The 16194-nt window shown below is 42.1% G+C and overlaps 1 protein-coding gene across 2 annotated transcripts; it reads right to left on the reverse strand.

Moving 5' to 3' along the window:
- Positions 1–5256: 5256 nt before the first annotated feature.
- LOC121550931 (cdc42 effector protein 1-like) lies at positions 5257–15961 on the reverse strand. Of its 2 annotated transcripts, XM_041863383.2 has the most exons (5): positions 15880–15961; positions 14356–15465; positions 13184–13320; positions 7716–10423; positions 5257–6509 (listed from the first exon to the last, which is right to left on the reverse strand). In XM_041863383.2, exons 4-5 carry the CDS (start codon positions 8167–8169, stop codon positions 5866–5868), a joined length of 1098 nt encoding a protein of 365 aa, XP_041719317.1. In that variant the 5' UTR covers positions 8170–10423; positions 13184–13320; positions 14356–15465; positions 15880–15961; the 3' UTR covers positions 5257–5865. The 2 variants fall into 2 exon arrangements, with proteins under 2 accessions (XP_041719317.1, XP_041719316.1); XM_041863382.2 differs by lacking the exon at positions 13184–13320.
- Between the last annotated feature and the right edge of the window lie 233 nt (positions 15962–16194).

A 16194-nucleotide genomic window follows, 5' to 3' on the forward strand; every position in this document is an offset into this window, starting at 1 on the left:
TTTTAGAGGGAGCAGTTTTGTGGTGACACACCATAGAACAGAGGAAGTCTGTTGTGTGGACTCTTGGGATTGGTCTGTAGGGGAACACCCATATCAGATTACATAGAATATATACCACAGTAAGGACAAAAGAGGTCAGAATAATCATATTAGAGATGGGGCGATTATTCTCCGGGTATCTGCAGGTATCTGTAAATCGACGCTGTAACCCTTTGTTATGAATAAACCTTATGATGAAAATACAGCGTCAGCGGGTCCTCCTTGGTCATCACAGCATAATTAGCAACGTTAACTCGACACTACACAGTCAATCTCTCCTCCACTCTGAACTAGTAGAGACTGACATGCATGGTATTGACATTGGCCCTCTGTGTACATTTGAGGGCCAGATGTGCTGCTCTGTTCTGGGCCAGCTGCACCTGTCCATACAACTGGGCAATAGTCAAGATGCGACAAAACCAGAGCTTGCAGGACTTGTTTGGTTGCATCTGATGTTAAAAAAGCAGAGCATCTCTTTATCACAGACAAACCTCTCCCCATCTTTTCAACAATACAATCAAAATGCTTTGACCATGACACCTTATAATCTCAACAGCCACATTATTCATTACCAGATTCAGCTGAGGTCCAGTACCTAGGGAGTGGTTTGTACCAAATACAATGCTTTTGGTTTTGATATGTTCAGAACTAGCTACCGATTCTAAAACTGACTGCAACTCTTTGTTTAGGGTTACAGTGATTTCACTAGCTGTGGGTGCTGACATATATAATGTTGAATAATCTGCATACATAGACACACAGGCTTTGTTTAACGCTAATGGTAGATCATTAGTAAAAATAGAGAAGAGTAAAGGGCCAAGAGAGGCTTCCATTAAAGAAAACGCTCTGTGTTCTATTAGATACAGTTGAAGTCGGAAGTTTACATACACCTTAGCCAAATACATTTAAACTCAGTTTTTCACAATTCCTGACATTTAATCCTAGTAAAAACTCCCTGTTTTAGGTCAGTTAGGATCACCACTTTATTTTAAGAATGTGAAATGTCAGAATAATAGTAGAGAGAATGATTTATTTCAGTTTTTATTACTTTTATCACATTCCCAGTGGGTCAGAAGTTTACATACACTCAATTAGTATTTGGTAGCATTGCCTTTAAATTGTTTAACTTGGGTCAAACGTTTCGGGTAGCCTTCCACAAGCGTCCCTCAATAAGTTGGGTGAATGTTGGCCCATTCCTCCTGACAGAGCTGGTGTAACTGAGTCAGGTTTGTAGCCCTCCTTGCTCGCACATGCTTTTTCAGTTCTGCCCACACATGTTCTATAGGATTGAGATCAGGGCTTTGTGATGGCCACTACAATACCTTGACTTTGTTGATCTTTGTCCCCATGTGCAGTTGCAAACCGTAGTCTGGCTTTTTTATGGTGGTTTTGGAGCAGTGGCTTCTTCCTTGCTGAGCGGCCTTTCAGGTTATGTCGATATAGGACTAGTTTTACTGTGAATATAGATACTTTTGTACCTGTTTCCTCCAGCATCTTCACAAGGTCCTTTGCTGTTGTTCTGGGATTGATTTGCACTTTTCGCACCAAAGTATGTTCATCTCTAGGAGACAGAACGCGTCTCCTTCCTGAGCTGTATGACAGCTCTGTGGTCCCATGGTGTGTATAATTGCGTACTATTGTTTGTACAGATGAATGTGGTACCTTCAGGCGTTTGGAAATTGCTCCCAAGGATGAACCAAACTTGCGGAGGTCTACAATTTGATTTCTGAGGTCTTGGCTGATTTCTTTTGATTTTCCTATGATGTCAAGCAAAGAGGCACTGAGTTTGAAGGTAGCCCTTGAAATACATCCACAGGTACACCTCCAATTGACTCAAAGGATGTCAATTAGCCTATCAGAAGCTCCTAAAGCCATGACATCATTTTCTGGAAATTTCCAAGCTGTTTCAAAGCACGGTCAACTTAGTGTATGTAAACTTCTGACCCACTGGAATTGTGAGACAGTGAATTATAAGTGAAATAATCTGTCTTTAAACAATTGTTGGAAAAATTACTTGTGTCATGCACAAAGTAGATGTCCTAACCGACTTGCCAAAACTATAGTTTGTTAACAAGACATTTGTGGAGTGGTTGAAAAACGAGTTTTAATGACTCCAACCTAAGTGTATGTAAACTTCCGACTTCAACTGTAGATACTGTAGCTCTCTATCCATGATATGGCAGATGATGTAAAGCCATAACATATACATTTTTTCAAAAACAAATGATTGTCAATAATATCAAAGGCTGCACTGAAATCTGACAGTACAGCTCCCACAATCTTCTTATTATCAATTTCTTTCAGCCAATCATCAGTCATTTGTGTTAGTGCAGTACGTGCTGAAAGTCAGTTCACATCTATGTAAATTCACCTTTTAATGAGATTAATTTATTCTCATGTTTTTTTTAAATGCAACCCTGTTAATTATTAACACTACATGGTCCCTGTTGTCATTATTTACCTGATCCTACCCAATCTAATTGGTTTTGATTACAGTGTTGGATTTATTATACTACTTGCACTGCCATAATACAGTTACCATGAGGTGCAACATAAACAGAGATTAATTATAAAGGTGTTATCCATTTGCTGACTGTTCATAACGTAGACTGAGGTGAACCTTTTCTCCACAGGGTATTTATAAGGCCTTCAGTATCTGTCAAAACATAATTTCCTCGAAATCACAAGACAATGTGTAAATGAAACTTAAGACATTTGAGATGGCACACCCTTCATTTCACCCTTAGCATGCAGTGCAATCTCAGATATTATTCCAGATATTAGTGAGAAAAGCTTTATTCCTTTAACACTTTTCTCAGGAAAGGATAACTTATGAAACTGGCTTTGTGTTAGGCCTAACTGATAAAAAAAAACTATGACCATTGAACTCATAAAAAACACAGATTATTTTGTCACTGAAGATATGTCAATTTAGGTCAGGTGGATAGAAACAAAACCAAACCAAACTAAATGTATTGTCCCTTTAGTATTCACATAATGTTATAAATTGTTTTGCAGACAGTCATGTTTTATTTCCCTTTTCAATCCTTTTCACAGAAGTAGTGTGCCATTAGGCTGGAAATCCTACCTTTGTATTCTAAAAGAAAACTGAGGTGAACCTTTTCTCCACAGGATATTTATAAGGCCTTCAGTATCTGTCAAAACATAATTTCCTCGAAATCACATGACAATATGTAAATTAAACTTAAGACATTTGAGATGGCAATAAAGTTCCATAAGCCATGAGTACAGTGTAACTGATCCTGTTTATATCAAGGGAAACATTAAATAAGACATCCATACAATTATATATTTTACGTGAATGTAAATTAAAAATTACGTGCAAAGTTCCTTTGTTGGAGTGGTGGGGAAACAAAACAAATTAATTGTGTAATGCAGTATAAATTTGACCTCATTTCAAAGTTATATAGACCTTTGGGAATGCATACCCCCACCCTGCCACATGATGAAGCCAGAGCTTGTTCTCAATGACTCACCTTTATAAAGCAAGTTTACAAGGATAATGAGTTTTGTTTGCTCTGAGCAACTGCATAACATTGTGTGTGTGTGTGTGGCTGTGGTGGGTAGATGTAAAAGTGCATTTGTGTTTATACATGTGCTTGTCTGTGAATGTTTTTGCGGAATGTCATCTTACTTGCACCAAGATAACCTCAGGTGTAGGTGTGGAGGAAGTAGTGAACAGAGAGAGAGGAAGAGATTCAGTGTCTCTGCTCTGAAATAAAATCAGCTCTCCCTTTAGCCTTTTTGCCCAGACCTATATAACAGGTGCCATGGAGTCCTCATTCTTAGTCATTGTGATCTCAGAAAGTGGAATTTTAGTGTTTAGCTTCTACATCTGAATGAAGGAACAAGATAGTATTGCCTTCTTTGCATGTCTAACATAGTTTTTAGTAACAAATTATGATTTTAATCTAGGAAATCTGTTCCCAAGTATTCCCACGAATAAATAGAGAGACACGTGATAGTGTCTCAATGTATGGTATGATGAAATGATAATGTTATTTCCAAATACAATATCTGTCTGGTCTTACTTGTGTTCAATTTGCAGTGTAGAAATTATTATCATTATGTTCCGGCCCCCCATTCACTCAGAAATAAATCGTCCCACGGCTGAATCTAGTTGTCCCTGGTCTATAGTGAATATCCATTCCTGGTTGAAAATCACTGTTGCTTGTTTCTGTATATTTTCTTTATCCACTCAATGTGTCAAAAAGGACAGAACCATGCTTATTAAAAAACAGTATTTATTGTTAATAATATGATTGCTATGACAGCTACTGGTAAATAGATCACATTATACAATCGTATTTTACTCCGTATACATACTGAATTCGTATGTGACATCACATACAAGTATGTACTGGTCATTTTAAGTAGAGTGCCATACATCTTATGAACATATCTAATATTCAACTTAATTTGATTACCTTCATGTATGACAATGCATTTGTTTCCTTGTTATTTTTTAAAATGTATACTCACATGTATGAACATGACACTAAGAACAAACATACTTGGAAAAAGTACTTGACAATAACTATCACTGAAAGGCAGCTATAGGTTTAAACGATTATAGGGCTGTGTATCCCAAATGAGGGTTATACATTTTACAGGGCACACCCTTCATTTCACCCTTAGCATGCAGTGCAATCTCAGATATTATTCCAGATATTAGTGAGAAAAGCTTTATTCCTTTAACACTTTTCTCAGGAAAGGATAACTTATGAAACTGGCTTTGTGTTAGGCCTAACTGATAATAAAAACTGTGACCTTTGAACTCATAAAAAACACAGATTATTTTGTCACTGAAGATATGTCAATTTAGGTCAGGTGGATAGAAACAAAACCAAACCAAACTAAATGTATTGTCCCTTTAGTATTCACATAATGTTATAAATTGTTTTGCAGACAGTCATGTTTTATTTCCCTTTTCAATCCTTTTCACAGAAGTAGTGTGCCATTAGGCCTGAAATCCTACCTTTTGTCCAGGTTCTGTCATAGCCGGCCGCGACCGGGAGACCCATGAGGCGGCGCACAATTGGCCCAGCGTCGTCCAGGGTAGGGGAGGGAATGGCCGACAGGGATGTAGCTCAGTTGGTAGAGCATGGTGTTTGCCATGCCAGGGTTGTGGGTTCGATTCCCACGGGGGGCCAGTATGAAAAAATAAAAACTAATGGATGCACTCAGTAACTGTAAGTCACTCTGGATAAGAGTGTCTGCTAAATGACTAAAATGTAAATGTAAATGTCTTCTAAAAATAAAACATATTATGTTCCTTACATCCATGTAGCATGTCTGTGAATGACCACTGTGAGTGGTTTTGACAGACACAGCCTTGGCTCATGATCACTGTGTCCTTCCATCTGGTCGTGGTACGCCTTGTGACTGTTGCACTGCAGCTGCTATAGCACAGAGTTGCGTGATTTCAAGAGATTGTTTCATTCCAGAATTTAATAACAGTTTCATGGAATCTGCTTAGTTTAAGGTATATTTCTTATGAAGATATAACGAAACCTGTCATGTTTTTAAGGTTGTTTTTTATATATACCCTGTCCAATGTTGCTGTCAGCTCATGTCTGATAAACTCTACACAAGCTTCTCTAAAACTGAACAAGAGTATTGATCCAGTTGTTAGATGGTAGACAAGAAAGCTCTTATCATTATGAGGAGGAGCTTTCCAATTCAAATCATTAATGTAAAAGGTTTATAGAAAAACATGGATCCCTCTGAAGGTCTTGAGTGCAAGGATTCAGAACCAAGGTCACCCACTCTTCTCCTCACAATGATAGACATATGGTAAATGTTTCAGACTTTGATCTCCTCTTCCTCAGGGAAGGCGTAAGGGGCTTTAGACTGGCTGCGGGGTGAGGAGGAGGAGGAGGCAGAATTGCTGCGATGACTCCTGGAGAAGGAGCCTCCCCCGTAGTGACGCGCCAGCACGTCAGCTGCCCTCTGGAACCTCTCAGCTTCCATCGCTGGTTCTACCTGTGTAGGAGACCTCATAGATGCGTCTGGCATCTTAAGAGACCTCTCATCCTCCTCCTCTCCCTCTGCCCACTCTGAGCTGCAAGAGCGCCCCCTGTTGTTCACATTCACTTTGAGCGGCGTGCTTGACATTGAAGGGTTTGATGAGCTTAACATGGGGCTCTGCACAGCCAGCTCAAACACAGAGCTCTGCTCCTCCTCTTCCTCCTCTTCCCCCAACTCCCAGCTGTGATTTGGCATTGTGAGGCAACTGGGGCTGTCAATCATGCCCAGAACCTCGCTCATGAGGGAGGGGCCAAGGTCCACTGTGAACGAGGTGAAGGAGTCGGAGCGTGTCAGCGCGAAGCCGTCGTTGTCTGGGAACGAGCCGCAGCGAAAGTCCTGAGCGAAGAGTCCGGTGCCGTCCTGCAGCTGTTTATCAAGGCGGGAGTGGCGGGGCAGTGTGACGAAACCAGACTGCAGACCTGCAGACAGGAAGGAGACAAACATATTACAACTTTTTTTTAAATGGAGAACAGTTCATGCCTTGAAAAAGGCCATTGTCTATTCTATTAATGCATCTACAATATAATATCCAATTACTTTCATTAGACTGAGAAAACTACTTTCATAGAAGTGCATTGAAAATAATGTCAGTGAGCCTTGCAGTTTGCCTCATTGGCCAGAGGGTGACAGTATAAAACAAGCAAGATGTTTAGTCATTTCAGAGCACCAGCCCAACCCACACACATTCCACGGTGCATGACTTCCCTGGCTCTGAATGCTCCCTGGAGGAGGGGGGGGTGCAACTTATTTTAGAAAAGCAAACCAGCATTGCCTCTATCAACGAAACTTTTCTAAGTACTAATACAAGATTCCGCATTCCTAGCTTTAACATCTTAAGAAAGGATCAATCAAAGGGATGCAGAGGGGGTGTGGCACTGCAGGGTGGGGGGGGGGGGCTTGTTATTTATGCCTATGGACAGTTCTCAGCCGCTACTGAAAGAGAAGTCAGAGAAGGAGGACCCAGAAATAGATATATTAGAGGATAACAGAGTGGGAAAGAGAAAGGAACTTCAAGTTAAAAAAAGTGATGAAGTGGAGAGTAGAAAAGGAATGAGAGGAAAATGGGACAGGAGAGGAAAGAAAGAAGAGCTAAAGAAATGACCAGAATATACAAATGAACATGTGTACATCACAGTAAGGGGTGGTACAGTGTGAGTTAACCTGTTGATCTCCTAGGTCTTCTAACTCTCTGTGCCCTCTGTTGGTGCTCTTTATTTGGGTAAATTCCATCTGAGTTGGGTAACTATTCCCGTAGCTGGGGGGAATTCCAGACATCCCACATACTGTTCTAAAAAACCCTACCCATGAACACACACACAGTTTCGCTGTACCAGCAGTGATTTAAGAGGGAGATGATGAGTGTTGGGTTTATGCGGTGCAGTCAAGCAGCACGCAAACACAAAAGATGACAGGAAATGCCCTCTTGGTATCTTTCTCTCCTCAGCTGTGTTTGTTTGTGTTTATAGGCGTAATTGTGCGCAGGTGTTACCAAGGAGATTCCAGATGACTCTGAAAAAAATAGTTTGTTTGTTGACTGTTTGGAGGGTTGAGAAGAGGAAATGTCAACCTGTGTGTGTGTGTGCAATATGTGCTTTTTCCCATTCCAGATGTAGCAGTGTTCTTACCGTAGCTGTAGAGGGAGGTATCTGGGGAGCTCACTGAGCTGGGGAACAGCACCCTCTGGTAGCCGTTGGGCATGTCAATGTTCAGCTGGGGCAGTGAAATGGCGTTCTTGATGATGGGCGAGACAGGAGGCGGTGGGGGTGAAAGGTCACGGGAACCAATCCTGGCGCGGGGCACAGGGGACCTGCGTACATGCCTCAGGGTGCGGGAGAAGAAGCGGGTGGTCTTCGAGCTGCTGGTGGGTGAATCGGGGCTCACTGGTTCCCCTTTGCCCCCGTGGTTGCTAAGGAAGGAGGTGTCTCCGAACACATCGCCGCCACGGCCCACGTGCATGGTGTGGCGAAAATCCGGGAGTGGCGGGCTGATCATGTCCACGGAGAGTTCGCTCTTAAAGCGCCTCTTCCCCTGAGAGCCCGACACCAGGCCTTTAATCCCGGGCAGTTTTCCCAGACTCATGGTAGCAGAAATGAAAAATCCAGTAAGAAATCAGTAAACTTTTCCAATGTAAAATGAGTGTAAAAAGACACTTAAAAAACAATCTGGATCCTTAAAAAAAAGAATAACTCAAATAACTGGTTGGTGTATGTGCTGAGAATGTGTGTAGAATACATTCTCCACACGGCAGCAAGTGCCAGCTATTCATTGAGCGTAAGCCTGCAGTTTTAGGACGTCCCACTGAAGTTTTCAGTTGAATGTTGGTTATCTATGGAGTCAGTCAACATTCAAAGCTTTCTCTTTCAGGGCCAATTCTGTGCTTTAGAATGACTCCAGCCTCAAAGAAATCCTGTCCTCCTTCCCAGCTGCTTTCAGTCATGAGGAATAAAAAGAGGAGGAATGACACATCCCAGTGTTTCTGGTATAACCACAGCCTATGTGGTCTGAGAGCTGGGCTTTTTTCAGACGGTGGGTTTGTGAATGTCAGTTCAGAAAATATATCCAGTTGCAGCTCCAAATATATACTCACAGTGAAAGATAACTCATCCAGTATTTGTGCAGTGAAAGAGTGAGAGAATACCAAGAGATGCTCATATTTTGTCCATCAGACAAAATACATTTAACTTGATTATATCTTTGTGGATTGGAGTAGTGCCTGACTGTTATTTTGAACTTGTGTTTCTGCTTGTGAACACTAACAATATAACTATCATGCTCTCTCTGTTGGCAAGCTCATACCTGGCAACGTTTCTAGAGCTAAATCAATATTAGACGTGCACAACAATTTCTATAATTATGTAATGTAAATGCACATTTCCCTTCAGCAACCAAAATATAACGGTCCTTAAACTTCCCTCTCAAAGTTAATCTATGAGGCTTTATATAAAAACTATTCTTGTTCTTCCCTTTTAAGATCAGTCCAAATTGAAGTCTAGACCTACCTCCTTTAAAATGAGCACCAATGTCTTCTGTCAAGGCTGGACAGCCAGCAGTGTTACCTAGTTACCCCTTTCCATAAAAACCATCCAAGGTCTTGTTCACAAACAGTTAACGAACATCCCACCCGTCTAGACACTAATCACCTTGCCAGAGGTTTACGGGATTTTCTGTAAACCTAGTTTAAATTCCCTCTCGACTTGGCACAGTACAGTAGATATGAGTTAGGCTGTGTTATACATCTGAAAGTGGTTATGTTTAAGATGCTTGGACCTGTGTGCTCTATACAATAAACTTGTTGGAGATTATAAATAACTTTGTTAAGGAACTGTAATGGGATTATGTCAGCTTTAAAACACACTTTATATCCACTTCACTCTCACCCAGTGCTTTCTCTTTTCACCACTCAAGGCTCCAACACCAAGAAAACACCAAGACAACAACCCTCATCAACCAGGTCACTGCTGGCTATGGCTTAATGAGGAGTGACTCAATAGGCTGACACCTTTGCTTGTCAGCTAATAATCTTCTCTAATGCACCTACACACATGAACACACTGCACTCAAATACCAAAACACACACTTGATACTTAATCACTTAACTGACAACTCAGATCCTTTCAGTTACCGATGGAGGTTTCTAGGCTGCCGCAAGTCTCCTCAATCAAGTCCTTCTTCCCTTCAGATACAGTAAGTGTTTCCAGAAACTACTTTGTAATCCTGCTATGAAATCAACCTCACCTTATACACCCCTGTAATCAACAACAAAAATATCTCCAACCTGTCACTGACTAGCCACTCCGTCGTTTTAGTATTCCCTCATAGAAGTTTGATCTTGAATGTACCGTCCACAGGGGTGGTCAGCTTTCAGTCCCTCTGAGACCCAGCAGGAAGAGCAAGGGGTCCGTTCACACATGGCATCTTCACTAAAGAGCTTTATCTGCGTGTGGCACCACACAGTCCATGGGACATCCTGTCACTTCCCTCCCCTCTCACAGGGCCTTTTGTGCTCTTTTATCCTTTGTTGTCGAGTTCAGCAAATTTACCACAGGCCCGGGACACCAGGCATTTAGGGGCAATGAAACGCCATACAAAAGGGATACCGCTTTTAAAAAAGGCAACACACTAAAGTGTTGTAATCCGTGCGACTGTTTTGTCTGCGTCTTGGAAGAAAAGGAGCTCCTCTGGGATTGGCGGTGTCCTGGATTAGTTTCTAATCCCTCCCTCCCTCTCCTCTCTCGTTCTCTGCCTCCCTCAATCCAGATAGTGTTTTGAGATACAGGTAGGTGGCTCCTCTCTCTGTCTTCATTCAGACCACGTCAGGGCTGCCTGGAGAAGACTTCACAGAGAGTTACAGAGTTAGAGAAAAGGCAACCATTAATAGGACTCACATAAATGGGGTCACATAAATGTGTCCGGTTGCTAAACATCTAGATTGACTTATTTTGGGAATGCTTCTTTTCACACAGTTTTGGCTCACAAGTCACTTACAACGGCCAACAGGTCATAAAATGTATTTATTTGGTATGTGAGCTATTTTCCACAATAAGAGTGCACCACAACACATTTTAGAGAGCCTTGTATGTCATTGCCAGCCTCCAAATGCAATATATCAATTTCAACAAGACGAGTTCTCACAGAGGTCTTTACAGCATGGTTCCCCAACTGGCGGTCCACGGCCAGGTGATTCTATTTGGCCCCCCATGTTTTCTGAGCAAAAAAACTAAACTAAAAGTATTTAATTTTTTATTGTTGGACATAAAAGACTGTAAAAACACCAGCAAATCAGCTCCACGTGATTTTGATTTAGGAAATCTGTTCGAAAGTATTCCCACGCACAAAAGAGAGATATGTGATCGAATAAAAATGTAATGTGATTATGTTTTAGTCAAACATTATATCTGTTTGGGCTTTTTGCGGTCAATTTGCAGTCTACAAATGATTTGTAATTATGTTCCGGCTCCCTGACCATTCGCTCAAGAATAAATCGGTCCACGGCTGAATCTAGTTGATGATCCCTGCTTTATAGGATCTTAATTGTTTAATTGTCAGGTTTGTCTCAAACCCTCTTAACTAAACTGACACCCTAGGCAGAATGCAGAATGACAGAATGCCATAATTCTGCATTCTAGAGTTACAGTGTACCTCTAATTTTACACCACTAACTGTTTTTAAGGCACTTCAGGACTGTGTATGTACAAGGTAGCCATGTTTGTGTTTTCCTGGTCATAGGCCTACTCTAGTCTGCCATGTTCTTTCTGCATGCTGAGGAAGTGAACACCTAGCTAAGCCTCATGTGGCTTTGGCTGACTGCTCAACAGCGTCTCTGAGGATTAGTGTCACGGCCTGTCAGTGTGACGTGGTGTCTCATTTGGAGTACAGGGGTTAGAGTAGAGGCACCTGTAGCTGCTGCTACTCGGGCTTAGGATAGTGAGGGAAGGAAAGGGGGAAGGAGGACTGAGGATGTTTGTTGTCGGCGCCTGTACTGATCCGTCTTCTCATTAACGATTAGCTGCGATTCAATTAAGAGGCAGATTAGTCGTGTGCGACGCTAGCGTGCGAGTGGCAGGGAGGAGGGACGGTAGCTGCTGGCTGGTTGCCTGTTGTGTCAACACCAATCTGTTGTAAGTGATGGCTGTCCCTGGCTAGTTGCCACTCCTATCATTCACTGTGGGTGTCTCTATCTCTTATAGCACCTCTGCAAACTCCCCTAATCTCACACTAAATGGCTCCCTCCTTCCCCTACCCTGAGATCTTACACTGTCCCATCTCTCCCTCTCTTTTTCAGTATTTCCACAACTTTCTGTGAGCTTTTAGATGCCTCTATGCTCATAAACCCTATACTGCAGATCAGGAATCCACTGCAGGCTCTTTATACAGTACATGGACTGATTAATGACGCACGGGGAGACGCATGGCTCTGCTAAACATGATATTTATTATTTAATTGTACCTGCGCACATCCGTAAACAAGACGAGTGTTGCCGCGAGGCTGGCGAGGGCAGCCTGCCTGATTGCATCTAAACTGTGGAGGGGGAGATCTGAAACTGTAATGGGAGCAGTGTGTGAGGGGAAGACAGCCGGACGCACTTCATTATGGCCGTCAAAGAAAGGACCTAAAGCTCTAAATTGAAACAAATTTAATCTCCATTTCTTTTCAATTTTTTCATTGTTAGTCTCCCTTTACTATTTTTTCTTTCTCGTCACTCTTTCCTTGCCTCTCTCTTTCTTTCTTTATTTTCTTCTTTCCTCTCTGCGTCCTCCTACTCACCCGCAAATTGCAGAACTGAGCTCTGCACTGGGACGGTTCTGCCACGGTGGGTCAGCTCTGAGGCTGTATTTAAGTAATTGTTGGACATAAAAAGGAGGAAATCAGCTCCAAGTGATATTCATTTTGGAAATCTGTTCCCAGGTATTCCCACGCATTATAGAGGGACGTGATCATATACAAACTTAAGCAATGTTTGAAATTATTGTGTTTTAGTCAAACAATGTACATCTGCTCAAGAAAACATTGTCCCACAGCATAATCTAGTTGATGATCCCTGCTTTAGAGCATTGCACCACCAGGCTGTGGGTTAAGACGCGACGTGGCTATAGAAGGTCTGCCAGGTCCCCTAGTGGTGTGGTGACTGTGTGTGTGTGTGTGTGTGTGTGTGTGTGTGTGTGTGTGTGTGTGTACATAGTACTCCCTCGCCATAATTCCCTTGATGCAATACATTGCAACATTTCAACACTGCATTTGCCTAATGCTCAAATCAATCTCCAAAGATGTTAATTTCCCAACACTCTGTCTCGGCATTTACCAGTGTCTTCTTGACCATACTTACTGTTTGTTAACACAACAGAGAGGCAATAAGTCAGAACAACAGTGGAGTGTAAATACATCCCTATTCCATTTCAATAACATGTTAGACCACCAGACCAGAGAGTGTAAGGAAGTGTTTGCTCTCTAAACTTCCACATAGCAAACATCAATAGAGGCCATTTACAGAAAAACCATCATAAATGTCTCAATAAGGGAACCTCTTATGATGAGTGTTTTGCTGCTGCTCTCAGATCAGTTATTAGCAGAGTGATTGTGTGAGGTAAGCCTTACTATTCACTGGCCTGTGATGTTGGCAGGATCTCAGCACAGTTGTGCCATCACACACCAGCAGTAGCCAATTGATTTCACTGTTTCGAAGTATTGGGTTTCTTGGGGTCCAATTGACAGCCGCAGAGGTTTTAAGACACCTGTTTGTGAAATAATTAACCCCTTTAGAATTCATATGAGAGAGCATTGATTTAGTATTACATATTCAAAGCATTACAGGACAATGAATTAGGCTTTTGGTTACTCTTGTTCTAGCTACACATCATGCTGAATACTGGCAGTGGGCAGTCATTTCCTGATGTAGGGGTACACACATTCAGAGGAAATTAATCAATGTTGAACTCTGAACTCATCTTGTAAGTTAACCCTGATTTACAGTTTCTTAAACATGTACATGTAGCCAAGATGAGTGGTCTGGTTTTAGGTTGTTTCTACAGTATGCACCAGGGGATGTTGAGAATGTAAGTATGTAAGGGGCCAGAAATGGGGATAGAGAAAGAAAATATCAAAACACAACTATACTCTCCCGCAGAGATTGGATTTCCAGACCCTTGTTGGTGACACACACGCGCGCACGAGCGCGCATACACACACTCACAATAAAACATAAATGCATAAGAGATGATGGTCCCAGACTCTCAATAATAATTAGCCTACCTTCCTGTAGCCTACTTGAAATTATAATCACTGAAACACAGTAACAATGTGAATTTCTAATTATATTTTGGTAAATGGACTGAAAATATTCACTAAGTGGCGGTTGCTGAATATGCAGACGTGTGTGTCACCTTGTGCACTGGTCCCTCTGTCCCCAGCTTTGCGCCACTCAGCTCTCTTTCTACTTACAATTATGCGCTCCAGGCGCACAACGGATCTCAACTCCTGTCTAGAATATCCGACAGTCTACCTCGTCTCGATGTAGAAAATGACTACACAACGTTACAGATTTGATAAGAAATAAAAGTCACTGATCAACGTGACTTATACCAGTACATTGCCACCAGCATCAGCAACTAAATTGAAAACAAATTGTTTCAATTTGTCTTTACTTTACTGTTTATTTATGCATTAGCCTACAATAATAATGAATCGGCAGTTCGGATAAAAATATGTGAATAAAGTAATTTCCATACGAAGTATAGCCTATGTAATCATTTATTCCGATGTAAACTTACCATAAAGTCCGCAGAAAGTTCGCTATCGCTCCATAAGCTATGAAGGGAAAAGGTACAGAGAAAATGGTATTCTCAATGTGTGACACCTTTGTCTTCTTTGATATGTTTCGATGTCCTTACAGTAATGTCCATATAATGTGCTGTGCAGGGGTGTTGCGCTGCTGCTTAGAAAATGTTTCGCGGGAAGATGGGAAGGCGATACAGGGGTGCGCAGCAGGAACGTGAGCGACAAAACAGTTGTCAAATCAGAATTTGATTGACGCCTTCAACAAATGTTCATGGTAAGAAACAAATGGGGAGTGGACTTGTAACGTTTATGCACAGGAATCGCTGTACTGTTGCAGCAGCGAACGCTAGTATGATACATACATTAATGTTATTTTATTTTCTCATTTACAAGTACAATGTGGTTGTTAATCAACTCTGGCTTTAGGTTCAGTTAAAACGTTCTCTTTATGTTAGTTCCTGAAGTTAGGATATTTTTTAGGCCAATACAAAAACTTGCCAGTAATGATTTGCCACTAATGTACTGCACACAAAAAGGTGCTATCTAGAACCTAAAATGGTTCTTTGACTGTCCCCATATGAGAATCCTTTGAAGAATCATTTTCGGTTCCAGGTAGAACCCTTTTGGGTTCCATGTAGGACCCTTTCCACAGAGGTTTCTACATGGAACCCAAAAGGGTTCTTCCTGGAACCAAAAAGGGTTCTCCTATGGGAACCCTTTTTTCCCTAGATTGTAGGTCTTGAAGTCTACATAGCATTGCCATCCATTCCAGCCATCAAGAGCTTGGAACAGGGAGTTAGATGGAGGGGGTTAGGGGGTGGGTGAGGGGTTGCACTGCTGGACACTCCAAAAGGATACAGCCTCGGCAGGAATGCCCAAGAATCGACAAAGCCTTGATGTGCCAGCAAATAGTTTCCAAATTCCAAAGTGGTTAGTGATTGGGCTAATCTTGTAAAACTCCTTGACCCCCGGTGACCTGGGCTGTTGGCTGTTTCTCAAACCATCAGACAATCAGCAGGAAGGCAGGCAGCTCTGGAGTGTTTGGGGGTCAGCGTGCTGCAGCTCATGTCTGTCCCCCAAAAACCAAACAACATACCGCTGGGCTGAAGTTAGAAGGCAAAAAGAAGAGGGGATGTAAGGATGTCAGACACTGAAGACACTCTGAGACCAGAACAATGAGGCATAGTTTGGAACCTTGATTTCCCTTACTCATACAACCCTCTCAGTCATCTCCCTCCCTCCCTCCCTCCCTCCCTCCCTCCCTCCCTCCCTCCCTCTCTCCCTCTCTCCCCCTTTTCTTATTTTTTCTCCCTCACAATTGCCCACTCCACTCTCTCACAAGGAAAACAGTCTTGGGCTGAGTATGGGTCCCTAAAGGAAGGTAAGATTACAACCCCCTCTTTTACTCTTTCTCCCTCTCACACTTGCTCATACATATAATTAATTCCTCACACATTATTTGCCATTTTCCATCGCTCTCCTCTCTTTTTGTACCCTCTCAACTCTCTAATCCTCACCTTTTTAGGATATTTTCTCACATTTTCACTTTCTCTCTTCCATGCTCTCTCCTTTCCATGTGAACTCTCTCCTCCATGCTCTCTCCTCCATGCTCTCATTCAAAAGTAGAGATACTGATGTTCAGCAGCTGCTGTCAACAGGACCTGGTAGTCTTCATACATTTACAAATCCATCCTTTACGCCCACTCCTCCTCCTCTCCCTCCCTCTCTCCATCCCTCCCTCTTGGCTTCTGAGGTTCCAGCACATTCCCCTTCATGGGAAATTGATTTCTCCACTGATCACTTATTTCCCAGTAAGCCTCTCCTGCCATTAG

The sequence above is a fragment of the Coregonus clupeaformis genome, chromosome 35, assembly GCF_020615455.1.
Source record: "Coregonus clupeaformis isolate EN_2021a chromosome 35, ASM2061545v1, whole genome shotgun sequence".
Lineage (NCBI taxonomy): Eukaryota > Metazoa > Chordata > Actinopteri > Salmoniformes > Salmonidae > Coregonus > Coregonus clupeaformis.

Coding starts and splice junctions, on each gene's coding strand:
- LOC121550931 (XM_041863382.2), bottom strand. CDS start 8,169: ATGAGTCTGGGAAAACTGCCCGGGATTAAAGGCCTGGTGTCGGGCTCT. Junction 6,510..7,715: donor TACCTCCCTCTACAGCTACG/GTAAGAACACTG, acceptor TCCTGTCTGCAG/GTCTGCAGTCTGGTTTCGTC.